Source organism: Pseudorca crassidens, chromosome 11 (genome assembly GCF_039906515.1).
Source record: "Pseudorca crassidens isolate mPseCra1 chromosome 11, mPseCra1.hap1, whole genome shotgun sequence".
In the NCBI taxonomy this organism is placed as follows: Eukaryota; Metazoa; Chordata; class Mammalia; order Artiodactyla; family Delphinidae; genus Pseudorca; species Pseudorca crassidens.
This window is the reverse complement of record NC_090306.1, coordinates 100,527,225-100,552,863: the sequence shown is the minus strand read 5'-3', so window position 1 is coordinate 100,552,863 and position 25,639 is coordinate 100,527,225. Positions and strand designations below refer to the sequence as shown.

Below are 25,639 nucleotides of genomic sequence, written 5' to 3'. Positions count from 1 at the left end.
CTTCAAGGGGAGGGTGGGGCTGAGGGCCCCCTGGAGGGTCTAAGATCTTCCGTGACGAGACCCCCAGCTGGCCAGGCAGGTTTGGGCCCAGCTAGGAGCTGTGGGTGGCGTTAGGGGAGAGCACTGGATGAAGCCTGGGTCCACAGAGCTTGTCACCTCTCCTAGCTTATTCAGGAGGGTGCAGCAGGGGTCTCCTGGAAGAAAAAGGCCTGGCAACTTGGTCCCGGTGGAGGTTCAAGGCCCAGCTTCATGGAAGCTGAACTGCAAGAAAAAGCAGCTGGGGGCTGGGCTCCCTGAGAACGAGCTCCCCATAAGGGCGGAGGCAGAGGGAGCAGAGGCAGCTCGCTGGATTTGCCCACCGGGCTCCCAGGGACAAAAGGAGCGTCACCAGGGACACATCCTGTATCGTCCCATCGGGCCACGGGGGCACCTGGGGAAAGATGGCTGTAAAGCATGAGTGAGGCCAGAGTGCTGAACCACCTGCACCACTGTGGAAACCCCGGACACATCAGAGCCCGTCTACACTGAAGGCAGCAGGAGCACACGGCTCAGAGCTTAGCAGCTGCCGCCTGTCAGCAGAGCGGGTACCAGGCGCTTAAGCAGCGCTTGCAGTGTGACAGCACTACCAGAGGCGGCAGCAGCCACGGTGCGTTCCTGCCCCTGCCCGGGACCCCTGCTCAGGTACACAATGGCCTAGAGCAGCAGAAGGGGTGCCTCAAATAGAGCAGCTCCTCTCCACCGGCTATGGACGGGGACCCAAGGCCCAGGACCGGTCGTTGTAGGCACCTGTGAGGCTCTGGTGGAGGGGAACTCTTTGGAAGGGCGTATTACAGGTGGGCCAGTCTGAGGACAGGAGAGGGTCATTGAGGGCTGACGCCATCACAGGCTCCCTCAGCCTGCTCCCCCAGCCCCATGGCTCTGGTTATGACCCACAAATATAGGTCTCCAGAGAGGCTCCTCCCCTGCAGGCCCATTTATCACCCCCCCCAGCCGTCCCCGGCCACTGGATACCTCCCCCTGCATATCCCAAGGGCACCTCCAGCTCATGAATCCCAAACAGAATTCAACACCCTTCCTCCAACCTGTTCTTCCTGCCCCATGTGCCTCCTCCATGACGGGCAGCCAACACCCATTACCATCCTTGTCTCCCCACGCCCCTACCTCCTAAATCTATCACTACCACCACTGCCACATCCCTGTTCCAAGCCAGGTCCAGGAGAGGTGCTCAGTGAATGTTTGTGGGCTGGCTGGAGGGGTGGGTGAGTGGATGGATGGATGGATGGTGGCTGGAGGGATGGTGGTTGGATGGATGGACGGATCAACGGATTGATCAATGCGTAAGTGAACAGTTGGGCAGATGGATGAGTGGATAGATCGATGGGTTGATGGATGGATGAAAATGGCAGAACTGCTACAGCACAGGGAGCTTTGGAACTGGAGTTGTTATACCTGCCAGTATTTTTCTTGGGCAACACCAGGACCCTTAGTTGGACAAGGGCTGGATTGGAACTTGCTGCTCCGAGAAGAGGCCAGAGCTAAGGCCATTTCGAGATATTCTGTTTCGGGGGGACGAGGTGCTCCGGCAATTTGAACACAACAAGGCACAGAACTGCACGTGCCAACCACCCCTGAGGGAAGCTGGAGCAAGCAGAAGGATGCCAGTTATGGGCACACGGAAGGCCTTTGGCCTCTGAACTCAGTCCAGGACTCAGGACTTGGCCGGGAGGACACCACTCCTCCCCTACATGCCCCACACGACACCCGGAGACACAGAGGAAGAGGTACCCGGAGGACTTCTCTTTCTTTTTACAAAGACTTTATTGTCTGACATGCTTGACAAAAAAATTACAGCCACAATCAAGTTATGCCGAAATGATTGAGGAGCATGCCATCATCTTTCATACCTCAAGGACTTTTAATGAATTTTCTTTTAAAGTAACAGCTGCCTTCATAACTTTTATTTTCCACATAAAAATACACCATATTCTGAAGGTACCTTAGGAAAAAAAAACATTTTTTTTTTAAGTTTATAGTTCTTGGTCCGCATAGAAATTCAGTAGAGGTTACTGAAAGGGCCTGGAGTCCTCTCCCCCCACGCATTCACACACATGCCGTGCGTCAGAGGTGTCCCCAGAGACCCTGTAAACATCCCCGGCTACCAGGAACCACTTGGGCCAAAAAGGATTCCTGAAACCCTGCACCCTGCGGAGCAAAGCCGGCCTCGGCCAACGTGGTGCTGCTACTGGGCTCCCCGGATGGTGCCCCTCGCCCCATGGGGAGCCCCACTTGAGTAGGGAAGGAATCATGGTCTCCTGGGATCCTGGGCACAGAGAACAGGGTCCTCCAAGACTCCAGGGGCTCTCCATGAGAAATGAACCAGACAGGTGCTGAATAGGACCCTTAATAAAAAAAGAGCCTTGGACCGTGCAGTGCCTCGTAGGGCAGGAGCTTTGAGTGGTGGGAGAGCAGGGGCTGTGAAGCCAGAGACCAAGGTTCAAATCCTGCCTCTGCCTCTTTTGAGCTGTGCACCCTCAGGCAGGTTACCTCACCTCTCTGATCTCAATCTCCTCATCTCCAAAAGGAGGACAGCAGTACCCACCTTGCAAGACTGCTGGAAATGAGATCATATCTGCAAAGGGCTCATTAAATGCTGGTCCCAGGCCTGGGACTAAGGGGAGGTGAGCAGGGCCCTCCTCTCAGGTGTACAACTTAAGGGGCGCCAAAAAGCTCATAGATGGAGATAAATGATACTATTTTAATGCAATGTTTTTAAAAATCAAAATTAATGCAGGAAAAAAAATCTATGATGAACAAAATATCCAAATTTTAAATAAAGGCAGAATCTGACCCTGCACGTGCTAATCCTGCCTCACTGGCCTCACCCCAACGAGGCCCTGCTGGTTCTCTGTCCATCAGAGACAGCCCAACCCCCCAGTCCTAATTTAAAGAAGAAAAAGAAGCCCGCCCTGGGTGGAGCTGCCGGAACCGAAGCCCATCTCTGTCTCTGTGCCAGCTTCCCGTGGGGGCCGCCGACTGGCACCCAGGGACATGGCAGCACGACTGTGAACCATTCAGCCTCCCTCGGCTGTGGGCACGGCAGCCAAAATCCGAGGGGCGAGGGATATCCCACCGGGGTACAGGACCCAGTCGAGGGCGATGAGAACCACGGGGTCCACTTTATTAAATTAAGAGGGGGGCGTGAGCACACGTGTGTGTGTGTGTGTGTGTGTGTCCACACCCATATGGGCGCGTACGGGGGCAGGGCAGCCTCGGCCCGCAGAGCCCTCAGCCTTCTGAGTTCTGCAGAGCAGCGCAGCCCCCAGGGGACCAGGGGCATCCAGGACTTGGGAACCCTCCAGCTGGTCCTGGGCCCTCATCAGGCTCGTTCCGTAGAAACAACCCCCCAAGTCCAGGCTCCGAGCGGGTGCCCGGGATGCTCAGGCCACAGTTTACATCAGCAAAAATGCCCACAGGAAGAAAACGGGGGATCAGTGAAGCAAAGGGCTGGTCGGCCCGGCCAGGTGCGGCCCGATTCCTGAGACGTCCCTGATCGTTCCCTTGGATGCCTGGACGGAGCGGAAGGGCCGCCTGCACTCAGGCTACGACACACCCTCCCACCCCCGAGCCCTGAGGCTTGCAGCCACACAGACCCTCGGTGAGAAGGAGACTTTGTGCCAGAACTCCCAGGATCTGTCCAAGAGCAGCGGCTTCCCAAACCCACGAGGGTGTCCAACAGAGAAGGATAAAGATTCAGTCACTTCCCAAGCAGGACAGGGCCACGAGCGTAGCAGGTCCTTTAACAAGGAACACACGGAAGGGACACGCAGAAATCAGCGATGAGCACAGAACCCCTGACGGACCTGCAGGGTCCTGACTCCAAATGACAGAAGGCTGAAGAGTCAGGGGTGATTTTCTTCATTCCAAGGCCTCAGCCCGCCTGCTGGGCTGGTCCCCGCAGCCGGACGGGCTGTCTGCATGAAAGGAAGGGGGGTTGGAGGTCCGTGCTCTCAGCTAGGTGTACGTAGCTGATGCGGGTGGGAAGCGCTGGGGCCGTGGGGGCAGTCAGGAGTTCCGGGGTGTGGGGAGGTCAATGACTATGGGTGGGTTCACGGGCTGGTAGTTCACGGTGCACACAGATGCGTTCACGTAGGTGGTTGTCCCATCCGCCATGACTCCGTACCCTAGAAAGTAAGCACACGGCTGTCAGGGCTGAGAGGCGACACCAGGACCCAGGGCAGTGAGGGTGGTCTGGTGAGTGTGGTAGTCAGAGGGAACTCAGCCACAAGGGGCTGAAGATGTCTGGGGCGAGCTACTGAAACCATCCAGTACAGGCTCTTCATCTATAAATGGTGACGATGACAGATGCTCCTCCCAAGCCTGCTGTGAGCAGCAAATGAGATAATAATTCACAGGCTCGGCCCAGTGCCTGGAAAGCACATGGTGAGACACCATCATTGACATCATCACCATCACCATCATCACCACCGTACACCATCATCACCATGATCATTACTATCATCGTCACTATCACCATCTCATCATCACCACCATTATCATCACCACCTCCATCGTCACCACCTCCATCATCACCATCACCATCATCACCACCATTTTCATCACCACCTCCATCATCACCATCACCATCATCACCACCATCACCACCTCCATCATCACCATCATCACCACCTCCATCATCACCATCACCATCATCACCACCATTATCATCATCACCATCACCATGATTATCACCATCACCACCTCCATCAGCACCATCATCACCACCATTTTCATCACCACCTCCATCATCATCATCACCATCACCACCACCACTATCATCACCACCATCACCATCATCACCACCATCATCACCATCACCACCACCATTATCATCATCACCATCACCATCACCATGATTATCACCATCACCACCTCCATCATCACCATCATCACCACCATTTTCATCACCACCTCCATCATCATCATCACCATCATCACCATCACTATCATCACCACCATCACCATCACCACCTCCATCATCACCATCATCACCACCATTATCATCATCACCATCACCATGATTATCACCATCACCACCTCTATCATCACCATCACCATCATCACCATTATCATCACCACCATTATCATGATCATTACCATCATTGTCACTATCACCATCTCATCATCGCCATCATCACTACCATTATCATCACCACCTCCAACATCACCATCATCACCACCTCCATCATCACCATCACCATCACCATGATTATCACCATCACCATCATCATTACCATCATTGTCATTATCACCACCGTCATCATCACCATCTCCATCATCACTACCATCATTGTAACCATCATTATCATCCCCACCATCGTTGTCATGTACTTTCTTCTCCTCACCTCTGTCCCCAAACATACCCTCTTCCCACCACATCTACTGGTCAGAATCCTCCTCAACCTTGAGCTCAGCTCACCTCCAAACCAAAAGGGACACTTCCCCTCCTCTGTGCAGGCTACCCATCCTTTGGAGCCTGCATTTCTCTTGTACAATCATGCAGGGGTGTGGTTTGGATCACACACAACCTTGCATCTGAGGGCACTACACGCCCACAGTAGGTCTACAGAAAATGACAGCCGTTACTATTATCCCACAGCACAAGAGCTGTCCATCTCTCCCACGACCTTTCAGAGTCTGCCTTTGATGGCTCATCTGTTGCCCAGGAGTCTGTGAGCTCCCTGGGGCTGGAGAGGTCTGATCACGCCTGCCCCTGACAGCGCGATGCAGAGGAAAGTGATCGGATGTGGACCAAGCCATGTGAGTCCCAGGGGCCCTGGCCCAAAGCAGACAGAGGTTCAGGAGGCCAGGAGACAAGCTTGGGGGAAAACCATGTGCTTCCTGGCAGGGGACAATGGGACCAGGAAGCCTTGGACAGGTGGGATAATGGTTCAAAAGGAGCAAACTGGTGAAATCAGACTCCAGTGAGGAAGCCTGAGGTCTCATGAGGTGAGCCCTGTGCAGTGACAGGCCGGGGCAGTCACGGCTGGAGCCGACATCACCGGTCACCTTCACGGCCACCCTGCCCACTCTCCCCAGGTGATGTGGACACAGCAAGGGGTCCTGCCCCCAGGACAGAAGGCAGAACCTCATGGCTGTCTGTGTGTGGGGGGCGGTGGCGGGGGGGAGATGCCAATAAAGCCCCTTGGGCAGGCAGGCAGCCCTCCCCATCCATTAAGCACCTACTGCATGCCAGGCCGTAGGGATGTGAGCAACAAGACGGGCCACCTGTCCTGTAAGGAGCTCCCAGGGCGCCCCCAACTCAAACACCTCCTCCGTGTCACATCCAAATGTCCCCTCCTCCAAAAAGCCCCCAGCCATCTCCGAAGACTTCCCAGGGCGGAGGAGGCACAGCAGAGCTGCAGGGCTCCAAGGAAGTAAAACTTATTTCTAAGTCTTGCTAGACTTTTCTTCCATCTTCCTATGATAAAACATTTCGGCAACAGCTAACTGACAGCCGACACGGGGATAGGCATTTACGAAGTGTATGTAGGAAATGGGCTATTTCCCTCTGGTCATGGGGGAGGTGACTGGGTTCAAGGGAGGTGAGACAGCCCCCCTGAAGGGCCAATGAGGCGCCCCGCCCCCCTGCAGGTGAGGCCCCCACCCCCGCTGACCTTCATGGATGTGGCCGAAGACATGCAGCCGCGGCTGGACGCGCCTTTGCACCGTGTTGAGCAGCTCCACGCAGCCCACCCGCTGCATCTTCTTGGGGACCCAGTCCAGGAAGCCTGGCAGGGGAGACAGCAGGAGGGCGATGACGGGGCCCAGGCCGCAGCTCTGCAATCTCAGAGACACAGTGGCCCTGGACCCACCCTGCCCTGCCTCAGCCTCCGGGAGGAAAGCCTGGCTCCAGCTTGCACTGCCTGGGGCCTTGCAGCCTCATCCTCCCCGGCTTCCCCTTCTCCTCCCCTGCAGGGCGGCACGGAGAGCCCACGTATAAAAGCCCGAGTAGGCCAGGCACGATGGGGAGGGAGCAGTCTCGACAGCTGTGAGCCCCCCAGACCATTCATGCTCAAAGTGGTCTCAAGACTGGCATCCACCCATTGCAGAGAGAAGCAAACTGAGGCCGGAGAGGGACAGTGGAGGCCCAAGGCCACCCCAGCAGGTGGCAGCAGAGCGGACCACGGGAGCAGGATTTCCATGTTGGAAACTTTCTAAACACACATCGCAAAATCATGAAAATGAACTTCTTCATCCACTGCAGCCTCGAGCACGTGGGCCGTGTCTGGGTCTGCTCACGCCGCCAGCCTCCCGGAGCCATCCCATATGGTGGCTTATTCTCCTCACACGGCTACACAAACCACAGGAGAATGACTGATTACTCCAAGCATACAACTACGGTTCATCTCAGCCCCTCTCTGCTCAGGCGGGAGAAACAGGTTTCTACAACCGCTGGGAAGGGGAAGAGGAATCCTGCCACTCAAAGAATCTGACAGGCTGCAATGGACCTGACTTAGAGCTGAGAGAGAGAAAGAAGGAGGGAGAGAGGGAGAGAAACAAGAAGGAAGAGGAGGAAGAAGAGGGGAGAGGCGGGGAGTAGGCAGGGGACGGGCTTGGAGCAGACACTTGGGCTTAAGTCCCAGGCTCTGCTACCTACTGGCTGTGTGACCTTGGACAAGTCACTTAACCTCTCTGTGCCACATTCAACAATTCATCCAACAACGGGCTGGGCTGAGCACACAGGCGCCCCCGAAACAGGAGCTGTGTGTTGTGTGTGAAGCAGGCGTGTTGAGGCATCCAGAGAGCGGGAACCCAGAAGATGCTGTTGGAGGAGTGGATGGAGGGGTAGAAAGGGGGGAAGGAGGAGAGGGAGAGAGGGAGGGAGGGAGGAAGCAAAAAAACCTGCCTCAGAGCCTCACTAGAAGCCACGTGTCACACCTAAACCACGTCAGGGCCCTGGGCCTCGGGGCTCCCTCCGTTTGGAAATGGGGGTAAGAAAGCCTTCATTTCAGCCCTTTGTGAGGGTGGAGGGAGGTGCCAAGGGCTCTGGCTGGGCGTCTGGCACACAGCAGGTGCTCAGGGCAGCTTCTCCCTGAACAGGTATCTGAGCGAATGACTCTGGAGCTGCACTGGGCCTCACCTGACAGCCCTTCCCACCGGGGACGCCCTGCCCGCACCCACCTCCCTCCCCGCCTCTCCCAGACCCGATGCTGAGACCACCCTTTCTGTCAGCCTCTGCAGGCCCCCTCTGATGATCTCTGTCTCAGGCTTCCCTCATCCTTGACCGTGTCCCACTGGGCTTGGCCGTTCGGTATCCCTCTGCCCGGCATCTTGGAGCCTTCAAGGCAAGCACTGCATCGGGTTGGCTCCAGGTCCCGCATGGCCCGGCCCAGCCCAGCCCCAAACACCAAGGGAGTGATGACAGGTCTGGTGGAGGCACTGGTGGGGGGAGAGGCGGGTCTGGGCAGGACTGCTGGGAGTTGGGCTTCATTCTAAGGACTGAGGGAGTCACAGAGGGTTATAGAGGGATGGCATGGCACAACGGACCATTCAGAGAATTCCCTCCTACTGACGTGAGGAGAGTGGACTGGGTGGGGCAAGACTCAGAGCTGGGGGACCAGTGAGGAGACCACATTGGTCATCAAAGAGACACAAGACACTGGCACGGACGAGGTGGGGACAGCAGTGGTGGAGAGGAGAGAAAGGAGCTGGAATGCAGTTTGGGGCAGAATCAAAGGGACGAGCTGAGGGACAGGAAGCAGGGTGTGAGGAAAGGGGGGGGGGACTGAGAAAGGGGCCTGGGTGGCAGACGGCAGGCTAACGCCGAGACCAGGCGAGCAGTGACATCAGCTTGGCCAGAGTGGGGCCGAGGGGCCGGGGAGGAAAGCTGCTGGCGGTGGAACCACAGGCCCTGGGGACTGTGGGATGCGTGGTCTGATGGGGCGGGGGGGTGCACGGGATGGGGCCCGGTGAGGTGGGGGGGTGCACGGGATGGGCCCGGTGAGAGTGACCTTGGTGGTATTCAGCCCCCAGGACTCAGGTCTGGAGTGTCAAGGGCCCAGCCTGCCTTTTGACCTCCCCGAGCTCCAAGGTACCACGTGTATAAAAGGGGCAGCTGATCTGACCTCACCACGCGGCTGTGAGGTGACACACCGAGCCCCCGGCACACAGTCGGTGCTCAGGAAATAAGAGCCACGACGGGGTGACCTGTCCCTGGTGCCCCAGCGAGCTGGACTCAGAACAGAGCCCGTCCGCAGCTCCCGTCGACAGGCCCAGCTCCGCCCCTGCTGCTAGCACCCACACCCCCTGCGTCCTCCCCCAGCAGGAGCAGGCGTGCGCGGGGCCGGCCAGCCGAGGCGGGGCCGGCTGAGTCTTACCCAGTGGCGGTCCGTGGGTTACCAGGACGTCTACACCTTCGGGAATGAGGTTCCACTTCTCGAGCAGCGCTTGGCCTCGCGGGAGGTTAAAACCCCAGCCGTAAAACCAGGGCTGCCTGTGGGAGGAGAGCACGTGGGTCAGAGAGGGCCACCGAGAGTGGGGGCAATGACATGGCAGGAGAAGCAGGCCATAGTGCCAAACGGCCATCAGGGCTGGCCAGATGCCCAGAACCTCCCGTCCAGGGAAAGGTGTGGATTCACCTGGACTTGACCAGCCTTCTTCCTTTTTCTATGATGAACAAGTATTATCTATGTAATTTTTTTTTTTTTTTTTTTTTGCGGTACGCGGGCCTCTCACTGTTGTGGCCTCTCCCGTTGCGGAGCACAGGCTCCGGACGCGCAGGCTCAGCAGCCATGGCTCACGGGCCCAGCCGCTCCACGGCATGTGGGATCTTCCAGGACCGGGGCACGAACCCGTGTCCCCTGCATCGGCAGGCGGACTCTCGACCACTGAGCCACCAGGGGAGCCCTATCTATGTAATTTTTGAAAATGAAAGTGAAAAAGAAAATCAACTTCTGCCAAAGGGCTCTCTTGTTCCAAGCCCTTCTAGGGAAATTCAGAGAACATTCTCACCTGTCCCCATGGTGGGAGAATGCTCCTCCATCCATCCTCCTTCCTACATTTGGGGCAGGTGGAGCCCCACCCAAGAGAGAGTGGGTCCCAGGTGGAGATGCTCCTTCCCGCCTCTACCCAAAGCTCCCAGCAGGGGCTCCACCGGGCTGAGTCCACCCCCAACATTAAGGTCAGGGCTGGGTGGACCGAGGCCATTTAACGGAATTCCTACCTGTCGCCCAACCCGGACCTAGACTGATCAGTGCAAGTCATTCCCCTCGATGGGTTCAACGGTGAGCATGTGACCTAGAACCTGCCAGTTGGAGGGAATTCCAGACGTTTCTTTCAGTGATGAGAGAAAAGAACACTGTCATCCCTGCATACAAACCACTGAGCTTCTTGCCTTGTGAGCTGTCAGTACCTGTTAAACTGTCCCAAAGGGAGATGGCTGGTGCACATGACCCAGGGGAGCAGCTGGATCAAGTCGCACCTGACACCCACCATACCTCTGCACTTCTCCGTTACCTGGGCCAACAGAAAGCCATTTGAGTTGGGTTTTCATTTACAACAAAAGTATCCCAACTAAGAATTAGCCCTTAGGCCTAAGTCATTATAAGTTCCCCACATGAACCCAGCTCTTTAGCATTTACAAAGGCACCATCATCACCACCAACACCACCACCTTTACTATCATCACTGTGGTGGGTCAAATTGTGTCCCCCCTAAAATATATGTTGAAGTATCAACCCAGTACATGTGAACGTGACCTTATTTAGAAATAGGGTCTTTGCAGATGGAATCAAGATGAGGTCATACCTGATTAGAGTGGGTTCTAATTCATGACTTGTGTCCTTATAAGAGGATCATGTGCAAACACAGACAGAGAGAGGAGAAGGCCACGTGACAATGGCCGTAGAGATTGGAGTGATGTGTCTACAAGCCAAGGAGCCCCAGGCTGCCAGCAACCACCAGAAGCTGGGAGAGTGGCGCGGAACAGATCCTCCCTTAGTCCCCGCAGCAAGAACTAACCTTGGTGACACCTTGATTTCAGACTTCCAGCCTCCAGAACTGCGACAGAATCAATTCCTGTCGTTTGAAGCCACACGGTTTGTGATAATTAGTTATGCGGCCCTAGGAAACTAATATAATCGCCATTACCACCATCACCTCCCCACCTGCCGCCCCAGGGACCTCCACACCTGCAGCAAGGCTGACAGACAGGTCTCTCTCTTTCTGTTTTATGGGTGAGGAGACAGAGGCCCAGGGAGTAGAAACTAAAAATTGTCGTCGGCATTTCCCGCACACCTATTTTTTTTGCCAGGCGTCATCTAATTACATTATAGGGATAAGTTTATCTAACTGTCAAAAGAATCCTGTGAATTAAGGGCTGGGATTATTCCCATTTTTCAGATGAGGACCCAGGGGCTCAGAGAAGCGAGCCGGCTCAGGGATCTGGGCCCCGTGAGGCCAGGCACCTCATGTCCACTCGCTGACATACTCTGCACGAGTTGGTAGTGGGGCTGGCCTTTCACACTCAGAGCCTCTCGTGTGTCAGAGCTGCCACTAACATCCCTCTCATGGCCCAGGAGCTCCTCCGTGGGAGGCTGACACCCCTAGCTGTTGACCCAACGTCTCTACGGCGTTGGCAGCCACCCAATGCACCTCTGTGGAACCCTAGGGGTTCCATGGAACAGCATTTGAGAACCCCGCTTTAGTCCCACCATGGCAGGTCCTGGACAGGAAGACTGAGGTTCAGCGAGAGGAAGGGAGGTGCCCAGGGTCACACAGTGGTCAGTGAAGAAGTCATTCTGGAACCCAGATCTGACCCTCTCTCCCAGCTGCCGTCAAGCCTGCAGCGCCAAATCCTGGAACGTGGGTTGTGAAGGAAGAGGGTGAGTGGCCATGCTGGTTGGTCATTTGGGGTCAAAGGTGCTTTCACCACTTCAGACACCTGGGGGATCCCGTCCGCTGCCAGGCTTTGCTTGTCCGTGACCCACGCCTGGGACGCCGGGTCCCTCCTCTCCTCCCGCCTGCCCCTGACCCCACGCCACATATATCCTTCCACGCCCTCTCTGCTCCATCTTCCTTCCCACCCCGAGTGACGGGCACCTGCCCGGGGAGGAGCAAATGTTTGTTTAACAAAAGGTGTTGAGTGACGGAGGGCTGGATGAATGAATGAAGTTGTTAACGGGATGTCGAACAGGACTCTTCCTGTTGCCTTGGAATCGCAGCCAAAACTTCAAAGCTGAACACGATCCCCAACGCTGGAATGAAAGCCCCCAGGTACACCCAGGGAAACGTACTGAAAATGAGCAGAATATGCCAGGCCGCCGTCTCCCCACGCCCCTACCAGCCTAAGTTTTGATCCTGAGGGAGACATGTGGCTCCTGTCTTGTTCTTGTGGGGGGATGGGGTTCACCCACACCCAGCCATGAGTGGCTTCCAGGGGGACCACCTGTACAGGTGGGGGCCTGGGGATCTGTCCTCTGGGCCCGTGAGAGGAGAAACAGACAGTGAAGGGGCAGGCGCACAGGAGCTGTCTGCACCCCCAGGTTTGGGCTGTCCCAAGGGATCCCCACCCACAGGAAGTGCCCACCTAGTGACGAGACCAGGTGGCCGGGGCCGGGGAGGGCAACTGGGTGGGTGGCACTGGGCAGTCCCTCGGAAGCCGCCTACTCCCTCAGTCACACCCGACTCAGGCCTGCTTTTGCGCTTCTGCAGAAAGCTGAGGGTTCTCTCTGCAGAAAAACGTCTCCACACACACACAATTTTACATCCACCTTCGAGGGAATCTTGGGATCAGACGGACCTGGGTTAGAATGGGTCCACCTCTAACTACCTGTGTGACCTTGGGCAAGTGGCTTAACTTCTCTCTATGCCTCAATTACCCCATCTGTATAATGGGCATAATAACAATATCCTTTGCCTCAACAGGGCTTTGAAAGGATTAAATCAATTAATCCATGTAAAGTGCTTAAAACGGTGCCTGGTCCAATGCTTTGCCACTGCCCTCATCTCCATCACCATCATCATCCCCAACACCATCATCCCCAACATCGACACTGTCACCACCACCACCATCACCATCGTCATCTCCATCACCACCACCACTACCATCATAACCATTATTATCATCATTACCATCATCAATACCATCAACCACTACCACCACCATCACCATCATCATCACCATCATTACTATGGACCCCTCCTGAAACCCACTCACGGAACCTGGATGAAAAACCTTTGGCCCAGGGCAGGGTTTTTCAAACTGCATTTTGAAGGGTCAAACAGCATTTTAAAAAAATAAAGGAAAAGGGGGAAATAAAGAATAGACAACATCAGAGTACATCCTAGCACGGAAGGGATACTTCAGTTAAATATATTTATATTTAAATAGACACCCACATAAGGGTGTACTGAGTCACAATGTAAAAAAACAAATGCTTTTCCTACCACGGTTCCTGGTCAAAAGCAGTTGGCAGCCCTAACATACTGAGCTCACAGCTCTGCAATTTCTGAAGCCCTCAGACCCTGGGCGTACTCAAAGCCCCACTTTGGCTAAGCCAGGGCGGGGTCCCTGCAGGGAAGGCTGCAGCAGCCTGGAAGCTGCTCATGACGCCAAGCCCACTAGTCCCCCCAGAAGCCCACAGCCTGTCAGCTTACAGCAAAAGGAGTAATGCCTTTCTGCTGCCTTCCAAACACAGCATCCATTTTTCAAAAACCTAATCAAATATTTACAAGAGGGGACAAGGCCTCATCAGCATGGAGAGGAGGCGTCTGTGAGCTCCCATGAGCCACAGCAAGGAGTGACTTTTTGGAAAAGACACTCTGTAACATATCAGAGACCCCACAGACCCCCAGGAGCTGACCCACACGAGCCCCTGCCTACGTCCCCCTCCAGTACTAACGAGCCTTCCTCTGGGGGTGGCGTTTCCCCATAGATATACCTCCGTGGTTCTTGGAAACACATCACCTCAAATCCTGGGAAGGTGGAATCCACCCTGCCCCCTGGGACGCCCGGAGGGGTTGCTCAAGGGCACGGAAGTTGGCATCAGACACTCTGGCTCTGCCCCTGGGCTGGACGCACCCAGACTCTTTCACCGTGTAAACTGGGATAAGGATGCCTATGGCCCCAGATCTTACCCCATGAGGGCAGGGGGGTGCTTCTTGCTCGATGCTCTACCCCACCCATTGCCTGACACAGAGGGGAGGGAAAGAAAGTGGGTGGGAGGAGGTGTAAGGGAATGAAATTGCACCATCATCGCAAAAATGCCTCCAAATTCCCAGGAGCTCTGTCACTGGGAAAAGGGGATGTTCTGGCCTTTACTGAAATTTGTGGGGAGGAGGAAAAGTCAGGTCATGCATGGAAACGTCCAGAGGAGACATTTCTCAGGGCGGCCTGCAGGTGGGGAGGCCTTTCTCAGGGGTGGCCAAGAGCAGGGCCAGAGCAGCGGGAGAGACGGACTCTTCTGGGTGACCTCACTCCCCAGGGTCTGGAAAAGCCTTCGGCCACTCCTGCGTGACGTCCATCCAGGTTTGTGTCATGGGAATGGGAGCCTAAGGGATGGGGGGCACCAGCCCTTCCCGAGGGCGCAGTCGGCCCCAACGTCCCAGGCGTCCTGCGTTTGGTCACTTGACCCTCTCTCCTCGCCCAGCAGGGCCCTTTGGGGCCAGAGGTGAAGTGCGAGGCTGCTCGGGGTTCCAGACAGAGGTAAGGGCAGGCGGGGGCTCGCAGGGCCTGTCATCCAGGCAGCCGGGCCCCGAGCTCCCCACCCACCCTGGGGGCAGCCGTGGGCTGAGACCCACGAATGCCTGAGACGGTGGGCGCTGAGAGAGCCACGGTCCCCATCCCCAGTGCAGCTGGCGCCTGGACGCAGCCTCACTGCCCTGAGGGCCAGGAGCCCTGACGTCCACCCACCGTCCGGGACACATCACAGACCCCGAGGAGGTCGGATGGATCAGAATTCCGACAGAGCCGTGGCAGGCGGCTTTATGTCCTGAATTTCTGTCTTTCTGTTCTAAAGTAACCATTGGAATAATTTCCTTACAGAATGATAGTTGCCATGACAACCAGAGCAAATTTTCCTTTTCTGAAACAGATGTCTCATTTAGTTGAAAATTAGAATGTGAACAAACCCATGGGAAAAATTAATTCAAACTTTAACAGAGCGGTGAATACAATGTAATCTCTCAGAGGTTAACCCCTTAACAGCTTTTTTGTGCGCTTATGGTAACCTTCGAATCCAGTCTAATTAGGCCCGCTTAGCCAATATAAATGACCTCCTCGTGGCCAATCATTAAACGGCTTCCCCCTGGAGCGTGAATTCCCGGTTCCCTAATGGCAGACGGGAGGGGGGCGATGCCTGTCTGTAGAAAACGGCTGAAACAGAGCCTCCCCTGCTCTGGGTTTTCCATCTCCCCAGGTAAGGCACACGCCCCGGGAAAGGGGGTGTACCAGGGGCCATTCAATCAGCCTGGAGTATGGCCACCCCATTTCCCAGGGATGGGGGTGGAGGAGGCCCAGGGTGTCCTGGGTAGAGCTGGGCCCAGTGGTGCACCCAGGCCAGGGCGCAACGCCTGAGGGCAGAGGCCAGGGGAGGGGGGCCCCCTTGAGAGGCCGCCTGCCAAGGGGTCACCGAGGGGACACCCACACAGGCCTAGCTCCAAAGGCTCTCCACGAGCCTCCAAATCCTCACACCCACCCCGAGGGACGACTGCCATCACTGCTTCATTTTACAGATGCACAAACTGAGGTGCACAGAGGTACAGAGAACTGCCCAAGGTTACCCGGTAACCAAGTGGCACAGCCAGGGCTCCAACCCAGACAGCAGATTCCAGAGCCTGTGCCCTTGCTTCAGTCCCAGAGTGATGGCAACAGGACCAGGAATCCTGCCCACCTTCCTCAGCAAAGCCCACTTTACCAGCCACTTTCACCCCTCTGCTCAGTTAATCCTCGGGACAAAGCTGTCAGGAGGCCCCCACTTTAGAGATGAGGAAATGATGGCACGGAGAAGTCATGGGTCTGAGGACACTCGGGAGGCCAGAGGGACCTGGACCAGGGTTCCTGGCTCCTGCATCCTGTGCCCAGTGGGCCGCTGACCCGGATGCCGCTGGGGCGGCTGGGCCCCAGGTTCTCCCTCTTCAGTGGCAGCTGCCTGCCTGTCCCTCTGAGCCTGGCTGCACTCTGGCTCCTGGTGCCCCACCTCTCATCCACCCTGTTACTCTTCTAGTCCAAAACCTTCCATGGCTCCCAATTACCTCCAGGACAAGCCCGAGCCTCATGGCCTGGCGTGCGGAGGCCTTGGGCTCTGCCCCATTCCACCTTTCGGACCAGCCTACGCAGATTCCCCAGTGAGCTCACCACCCACCAGTCACGACAATCCTGTTTCCTGAACAAGGCCCAGCCTTTCCCCACCTCTGGGTTTTGCTCATCCTGTTTCAGCCATCTGAAATGCCCTTCCTAGCCTCTCCTCAGAGTCCATGACCCATTATTTGTTAAGGCCTGGCTCAAAGGCCACCTCTTCCAGGAAGCTTCCCCGATCACCTCCATCCCCAAGCACAAGTGACCCTCCCTGCTCTAAGTGCCCTTATACAGGCTCCTTCAGGGCAGGCCTGGGTCAAATCATCCCTGAATCCATCCTGCCTAACTGATGGCTGGGCCCAGGTGGACCTCAGGGTGGGTTTGCACAAAGCGTGCCTGAATGAGTGAACAAATGAATGAATGATGGAATGAACTGACAGGTGCTCTACCTCGCAGGCAGGCAGGTGGGAAGAACTAAGCATTAACCCTCCCCTCCCCACACCCTCCCCAGGAGCCCTCCCCAGAGCCCCTGGCTGTCATGAAGCCCTGAGACCCACCACCAGCTCCACAACCAGAACCAGAACTCTCACCATCTGCTGAGCTTCCCATTCCCCCTCACCCTGCCACGACCTGCCTGGGGGAATCCTGTGCCCATTTCACTGATGAGGCCTCAGAGGTGATGCTCACCTCCTCGGCTGCATCCCGACTCACCGCCCTTGGGGGACCTTCCCTGCCTCCCCAGGCAGCCCGCTCCCTAGGTGAGGGCAGGGGCGGCTGCCCTACAGGTGGCAGGGAACAGCCTCTCACAGTGGCCCGCCCCATCCCCCCACCGACCAGGTGCTCTCCCGCTTCCGCCTCTCCTTCTGCGGGTGAGAGCTGCAGTGTGGGCGGGGCAGGGACCTCTCCCCACCAGCAGCCAGCCCGCCCCTGAGCTCTCAGACAAGCCTGACCAGGTCCACTCCCTCTCCGGCTGCAGACAGAGCACTCATCTTGACCCTCATCTGTTTGTTCTTCCTGCCCCAGTACCCCCTCCCCCAAAGGCCAGGCTTTCCGGGGCCACTTCCACGGAGCCAAATACAGCCTCTGCCTTCTCTCAGAGACAGCCAACACTGAGAGCATCTCAGGTGAGGATGACACGTGGCACTGGCCCATGTGTGTCCTGGGACCCTCTCAGCACTCCAGTGAGGCTGTGCTCCCATCTGCAACAGGGAAACCAAGGCTCAGCGTCGGTGACACGCCTGGGTCCCCCGAGCGAGTTCCTGCTGACTCCTCACCCCACAGGTGGCCCCCATTCCTGGGGACGTCCCAGTTCTGGTGGAGGCGGGTTTGCCTTACGCCTTCCCTGCATCTCCCGGGCTTGGGAGCCCAGCGGGAGTCTGGGGGAGACGCTGCCACAGCAGGGGAGCTGTGGCTGCCAGCGAGGGGGCAGGGCCAGGACGAGCAGCGACGTGTCCCCAGGACTGTCAGTCACACACTTTGCCCCGCACACACTTAGGGCAAGCCAGCAGCAAGACGAGTGGAACCAAAGAACGGGGTCCTTTGTCTTTCCTAATGAATTTCCCCCACCCTTCCGAGGCGCAGAATCATTCATCGTTTCTTTCGCTGGGACTCCTCTGCAGCTGGGAGAAGGCAGAGGACTCGGTGCAAACATTAATCTCACGTAGAAGAGTGCGCGCGTGTGTGCCGAGGGCCTTCTAGAAAGAAAACAACAACGTGAAATCAAGGAAGACAAGGATAGCAAAGGAGCAGAAGAGAAATCCCGTGCGTGTGAGAGAGGCTGAGTGTGAGAGAGGTGAGAAAAAGCGTGCGTGCGTGCGAGTATGGGTGCTCGTGTGTGCGTGTATCACGTGGTGTGTGTGTGCGCGTGTACGTCATGCGTCTGCATGTGCGTGTGTGCACACGCTCGTGCAGAGATAGCACCGTGTGGGTCCAGACACGAGGAATTTCTTCCCTCCATCAAAATTTGTCAACTGCCAGTCGTGCCAGGCTGATGAGTATAATATCCGGCGGAGGGAGGAGAGGGAAGCGACCACTGGTGGAGGACACTGCTGGGTCCCTCGGGGACCCTCCCACGCCTGTCGTGTCCCTGTCACAGGACCAAACGAGGGGGCACCGAGGCTCGGGCAGGGCTCGCGGTCAGCAGGCTTCCCAGCTTGTCTTGAACAGATACAGACTGTTCCCAACTTGATTTGGGCTCTAGACGGGAAGGGAGGGAAGTACCGCTGAGGTTCTGTGATGCTCCGACCAGCGCTCACGGGGCCAGGGATCTAGGCCCCCAAGGCCAGCCCCTTGTGGTTCTGCAGCCCAACAGGGGCTGCAGGAGGGACGGGGCCAGGGCCAGGCTGGGAAGCAGCAGCCGATGAGACAGGTCAAAGCCAGCCACCCCCCCGCCCCCCGCAAGCTCCCCAACTCCACCCACCTGGGCGGGAACCTGGCACCAGCTCTGCCTACAGCTGAAATCTTGGACCAGTCGCTTGACCAACCCACGCCCCGCCTCACCTCTCTCCTCTGTAAGGCGGGGATGAAAACAGTCCTGCCTTGTCCTGCTGAGAGTGAAAGGCAGAGCAGGTGGGACCACTGCACAGCGGTCTCATGGGAAGTTTGCTGAACGGGGGTTTCAGGCATTGAAGGGGAGGGAAAGCCTTGGCCTCTCTTGTCTGAACAGATCAAGGCCACGGTCTGTGCTGAAACCACCTAGAAACGCAGGATGAAGTGTAAGTAAGCACAGTGCTGGATGCCTGGGCACTGCCAGCCTCTGAACCAGGGAACGTGGGTCTTCATGGCCTTGAAGCAACAAGAGAGAAGGCCCCGGTGGTCAGCAGGGGCTGTGACCAGAAAGCTGGGTCCCCAGATGGCTTCGGGGAAAGAGCGGACCACGGGGAGGCCTCCACCAGAGGGAAGCTTCCCCTGGACCTCTGACCCAGGCTTCCCCAGGCCGTGAGCCCGTGGGCCCAGGAACCTCTAATCCATGAACGGAGCAGAAGGGGGTCCCTGGCCAGGTGCACCCACAGACTGGGGTAGACATCCTCTCTGAGGGGCACCCCTAAACCTGGCTGCCCAGGATCCCCCAGATAGAGCCTTGCAGAACTTGAGCGGGCAACCCCAAATTACGACACCCCAAACACCTTGGAGAATTACCAGAGACATTGAAAAATGAGTATTTTTTTAAAGAGGTGAAAAAGATTTTCTTAATAGAAAGAGCCAAGGGTGAGGTGGCCGGAACTGAGCCCCAGGCCCACCCATTCCTCAAGCAGAGCCAGAAGGACAGAGGGTCCGGAGCCCAGTGCGGGGCACAGCAGTCCGAACTGGGCTCACCGTGGTCTCCCATCAGCTTCTGGCGGTGGCGGGGACAGCGGGGGCAGTGCGGGCTCTCTCAGGCCCTGGCGCCGCCAGGATCCCGCTCCCCTGGCACCCCCTTGACCACATTACGGTGAAAGGCATTGAGAAGCAAGGGAAAAGCTAGGAGTTCATTATTTCATCCTCTCTATTCTTTTTTCCCAAAAAGATATATTTCATCAAGTCTTTTAAAAAGCATTTAATGGGCTTCCCTGGTGGCGCAGTGGTTGAGAGTCCGCCTGCCGATGCAGGGGACACGGGTTTGTGCCCCGGTCTGGGAAGATCCCACACGCCGCGGAGGGGCTGTGCCCATGAGCTATGGCCGCTGAGCCTGTGCGTCCGGAGCCTGTGCTCCGCAACGGGAGAGGCCACAACAGTGAGAGGCCCGCGTACCGCAAAAAAAATAATAAATAAAAATAATAAAAAGCATTTTATTTTAGCGCCTCTCTGTCTGCCGTTCTGGGTAGGACCTCCATCCTTCCATCCCGACCCATCTGGGCTCTCAGTTTCTGTGGGACCTTAAGCCAGTCGCTTCATTTTGTGGGTCTCAGTCTTTTCAGCTATACAATGGGGACAAGGGCCAAACCTCACTCACGGTTGTGAAGAATTCAAGCAGCTGGAGCAGCTGTAAGTTCAGAGCCTTTGGGTCAGCAGTGAGAAGAGTAACTGTGCTGCTGCTACTGTCACATCAAGAAGCAGAGCCCCAGCACCTTCAGGGCACAGAGTTTAAATTCCCAGGCTGCTCAGTTCCTGCCTTCTCCTCGCAGCCACCCCCCGCAGCGGGCCTGCTCTGTGCACACAGGGAAGCGGAGGGAAGGGCGTCAAAGGCTCACGCTAGAACCCACGGCCAGCCTTGTCCAGGGGCCACCCTCTCTGTGCCCGCAGCCCCTGCAGGCTGTACATACACAACCTCCTCCAGCCCCTCTCTGGGCAGTCGAGGCAGTAGCTGGAGAGGTTTGGGGGTGGGTGGGACCACCGTGTGTCGAATGCCTGTGTGCCAAGCAACTTTACGCACAAGACCTCTCTGAATCCTAAGAACAACCCCACGAGCGGACTGTCCCGTTGCCATTTCACAGAAGCCGAGATCCTGACCTGAGGTCCCTCAGCTGGGCCCAGCACATCCTGGCTGTTTGGAGAGAGCTGGTCCCTGAGGCTCCGGCTGCCCGCCTGGCCCTGCCCTGCCCGGAGGCAGCCAGGCCTCCTAGCTGTGGTTCAGGCTCCGCGCCCAGACGCCCAGCAGCGGCCCGGCCACCACTTCTCAAAGTTTCCTGTCTCAGCAGGTTTAGATGTCTTCTTTCAAAATACCAGAAGTAATTAGACCAGATGGACTAGCTGTGTGCCAACTTCACTCCCTCCCTCACTCCTTAAAAAAAAAAAAAAATCAAGGCCGTTTTCAGTTAAATGAGAACAAAAAATGCATCCAAAACCCATAAATGAATACGGTATGTATACGGGATTTTTTTTAACACTTAGGATTTTGTAACAGCTGAGTTCTTCCTCTTCTTCTGAGGATGGTTCCCGCCCCCTTCCTCTAAGCTGCTCTCGGCGAAGGCTCAGCGTCGAGTCTGCATCTGAGGGGCCCAGAGATGACTTCCAGAAAGTCACGGTGCCCCGGGAGGGTGGCCGTGCAAGCAGGCGGCTCTAGTGAGCCCTCCATCCCTCCCATGCCGGACTGGACCGGGGAAGTGGTGATGCAGCCTGCCCTGGAGTCAGGTCCCTGCTCTCCTGGAGCCTCAACTGTTCTAGTTGGGAAAAGAGACATGAAAGAAATGGGTTGCTGGAGTAGTTAAGACAGTGTGGCCCTGGAGCTAGGTGGGCTGAAGGAGCAGGCGATAGCCCAGACACAGCCCCCGTGTGCCAGGCAAGGAGGGTAACACAGAGCAGCCAGGAAGGATGAGCTCCATATTTGGTGCCAGGCCAAGTGGAAAATCCCAAAACGGGATCCCTACCTCACACCATCAATGCGGCCACTGCCAGTGGACCCAACACCTAAGCATGTTGATAAAAGGCAACACAGCGAAGATGTGGGAAGATAATAAGGAAACATCTTCATGACTTCGGGGCGGGATTTCTTAAATAGGACACAAAAAGCACTTACTGCAAAGAAAAACAGTGACGCATCTGACTCCACCAAAATTACGAACTTTGAGTCAGCTGAAGGCACCCTGAAGAGAGGGAAGAGGCCGGTCACAGGGGAGGAAAAGCCACGTTCCACATTACATGTGATGAAGGGCTTGCGTTCAGAATACGTAAGGAATCTCTACTAACCAATACGGAAAGGGCAGACAACCCAATCATCTTTTAAATGGGCAAAAGACCTGAGCCCTTCACAAGTGGCCAAGATTCTCAAGCTCGCGGGTCGTCAAGGGAATGCAAATGAAAACCACCTTGAAATATCAGCACAGCCACCAGATGGGTACGATCTGCAAGGCCCACAGTACCAAGTCCCGGCAAGGAGGTGAGGCAGGGCACTGCTGACGGGAAAACTGGCGCAACCCCTGCCAAAGAGCTGTACAGTGTATGACCTGACCACTCCGTCCCTGGGTGTGTGTGTGTGTGGTGTGTGTGTGTCCACATGCACGCACATTCAGGACTGAATCTCTATGTGCACTAAGAGACGTGTGGAATGTTCACAGCAATATTATTTATAATGGGCCCAAAGCAAGGGTGGTGGGAACTGGTTAGAACGGATAAATAAATCGTGATATATTCATACGATGAAATCCTACACAGCACTGAGAAGAGAACCAATCACAACTGCACATGACAACATGGAAGAATCTTAAACATATATAATATCGAGTGAAAAAAAGCAGTCCTGGAACAACACATGAGTCCATTTTTATAAAGTTCGAAAAACAGGCAGAGCCCAACTGTCTCAGGATACGGGTGGCCAGACGAAACACAACATGCCCCGTTAAATTTGAACCTCAGACAAACAGCACAATTCTTTTAGTGTACGTACATTTAAAATATCGCATAGGACATATTCACATTACAAAATTATTCTCTCTCTGCCTCTGACCATCCTGCAAAATGGGATTGGTGATGGTGCCCTGTCACGGGGGACACAGCCAGGCCGGACCCATTCTTGGGACTCCAGAGCCCTGCAGGGGGCCAGGCACCTGGCGGCCACTGTGTGCCTCCGAGTGTGTGTCTCACAAGAAGTGGAACCATTCAAATCTGACCCACCAGTCTCCCAAGCAGAGCATCCCCTGGCGGTAACACTTAGGTAACATGGCGACCGTGAGTTTGCTGTCTGCTTCCTCCTCCGAGCTTGCTTTGGTGAGTCCTCAATATCAAGGCCAACCTCGTCCCAAGTCTAGCGCCAAAAGGGCTTCTCTGAGAGCCCTGGTCTCCACCCCAGCGGCTCCCCAGGCCCATGCATCCCTCTGCTTACAGGGGGTCATCAGCCTCAGGCAGAGAAACAGTGGCCCTCTGCACGGAGGAGGAGCCGGGAGGACACCAGGCCCAGCCACAGTGTATCTCTGCTTGCATGCCCCTTGTAACGGGCAGCTCACCACTCAGTAAGGCCCCACTGCCTCTCCTCTGGGCTCCTGCCTGTGGGACTGTCTTCCCACACTGCTGAGAACCTGCCTTCTGTGTCCCCGCTCTGCCTTGTAGGACGACACAGAACAGGTCTGCCCCCAGCGCGGGTCAGCTTTGCCCACATGCCCCAGGTACCACTGATATTAGGTTACTTACGGCTACTGGTTTATCTGATCCCTGATCCCCGCCTGCTGGTGTTACGATGCTGTGAAAGTCGCCTGTATTCCACGTGTTAGTCAATGTTAAGGGCACGGGAGAAAGAAAACGAAAACCCTGAACATCTGAATTTAATAATAATCGCCACCAGCTTTGCTGTCCATCCCGTCCTAACAAGCTGCCACACGCCCAGGCGCCCGGGGCTGAGCTCGCCCAGCCTAAACCTCGACAGACAGTGGGGACCCCCTGAGCCAGGCAGAGTTGGCAGCCAGGCCACGAGGTTCTTTGGCCAGGAATACCTTCCTGGGGACTGATAAGTGCCACTTCCCCAGCGTGGCTTCACCTGACGACACCACAGAGAGGACCCTGGTGCCCCCTTGCCCAGATGGAAGACAGAGGCTCAGAGAGACGTGACTTGCCGAGGTCAGATGTGAAGTGAGAGTCAGGGCGGTGGGGACGTCCCTGGTGTGTCTGGGTCCAGGGCACAAGCGTGACTGAAAGTCAGCTCTGCACACACGAGGACTGTGCCCCTTCCAGGCCTTGGGTGTGATGTACCAGGTCCCCACGGGCTGAGGGTGTGATGTACCAGGTCCCCACGGGCTGAGGATGCAGGGCTACAGGAGCTGCGACTTACTGAGCGCTGGGAGACCAGGGTGAGGCCACCACCCACCGTGGCAGCCGCCAGCCCGGCCTGATGACCCAGCCTCTGGCCTCCGCTCTCTCACGGAGACCCTGGAAGCCACACTCCGCCCCCAGCACATCCACAGCCCTCTGCGCCTCCTGCGTCTTGCCGGGACTGTTTCCTCGGCCTGGAACACCCTTCCCAGCTCCCAGAGCTGCTTGTATCTCTGGCTCTCCTGTGGGGAGACTTCCCCGACCCCAGCTCCCAGAGCTGCTCCTCCGTGGCTCTCGTTGAACCAAGGAATTGGTGGCTGACGTGTCCCCCACGAGGGTAAAGACCCCGCAAAGACAGGAGCTGCGTCTGTCTGGCCCGTGGCACGTCCCCGGAGTGGCCATGGGACAAATGCTTGATCAATGAATTAACCAACCCATGGGAGGCCATGAGAACATCATTTTGATCCCCGGGTCTCAATGGGCCAACAGGGCCGATGTGCACCCTGAGGCTATTCAGAGGACCAAGGGACACATGAAGAGCACGTTGCTCCACGCCTGGCGCACAGTAGGCGCTCATAACAGGGCGTCCATCTTGGATCAGACTGAGAGTCCGGAGAACCACCCACTGTGTGGCCCTGGGCAAGCCACGACCTCACCGGGGCCTCTACTTACCCTCCTGTAAAAGGAGGGGATTGCAGGCCTGGTCCTACCCTAGGGGCTGTTGAGGTATCAGCGGGAACAGAGCTCTCTCTGTCCTGGTCTCCACCCCAGCGGCTTCCCAGTAATAATAACCACAACCAACCTCCAAGGCCACACTCTGGGCCTGGCCTTCATCTGGATGGGCCCACGCAGCCCTCACAACTCCCCTATAGGGTTGGCAGTACCATTTCCCTGTATAGAGGGACCAGAAAAGGCTAGGCACTTGCCCAGAGTCACACAGCTAAGAGGTGGTGTTACCCCAATCTGAACAACCCTTCCCTTACCACCCAACCTCCTAGCCGCTACAGTTGCTGAGATTCCGGGGGCCTGGTGGCAGGGGCCCACCCTCCCAGGCATGCAGGTCCCAGGGGGGAAGGTGGCAGAAGGAACTCAGGATTAGTGCCATGGTGGCATGGAAGCAGGTGCAGGCAACTGGCTCACACATGGGGAAATTTAGTGAAACTTCCCCAGTACATGACACCACCTGCTCCCAGCCCCAGACGGGGCCTAAAGGAACCCAGGGTTGCTGCACGGAATGCCAGCTCACAGCCTGCACCTCAGAATGCAGACGAGGTGCCGTCTAGCTCTCGGCGTTAAGGGCCGCGAACCAACAGCCCAAGAAGAGTGCGGCAGGGTCCGGCACATCACAGGGGCTCCGAAATATGGCTCCTCCCTTGCCTCTTCCGCCTATGGAAACCCCACACCTCCTTCAAATACCCCCTCCAACAGGGAGCCCTCCTGGATCTCACCAAGCCCTCCTGGGGTCCCTTCTCTGTGTAGCAGCCTGGTGCTGGGCCCGCCACGGCATGGGGTCGGGGGTGTGCGTCCAGCTGGGACGAAGGTAAGGGTCAAGGAGAAGATAGGCACTCCTCTCACTCAGGCCCCGGGGGGCCTGCAACTAAAAGGTCCAGAACTGCCCGTGCTGGAGCCACAGAAGTCAAAGCAGAGACCACAGGCAGCTCGAGCACAGAGCAGCTGGACTCCAGCAAG

General features: G+C 56.6%; 1 protein-coding gene across 2 annotated transcripts in view; it reads right to left on the bottom strand.

Annotated features, from left to right (window-relative positions):
• Positions 1–1,894: 1,894 nt before the first annotated feature.
• Positions 1,895–25,639, bottom strand: part of MPPED1 (metallophosphoesterase domain containing 1) — a 77,101-nt gene continuing 53,356 nt past the window's right edge. For both annotated transcript variants that reach the window (XM_067698327.1, XM_067698328.1), the window contains exons 5-7: positions 9,378–9,493; positions 6,675–6,788; positions 1,895–4,181 (exon numbers count right to left, since the gene is read on the bottom strand). In XM_067698327.1, the coding sequence (XP_067554428.1) occupies positions 4,063–4,181; positions 6,675–6,788; positions 9,378–9,493 (349 nt within the window). In that variant the 3' untranslated portion in view covers positions 1,895–4,062. The remainder of the gene's footprint in view (positions 4,182–6,674; positions 6,789–9,377; positions 9,494–25,639) is intronic.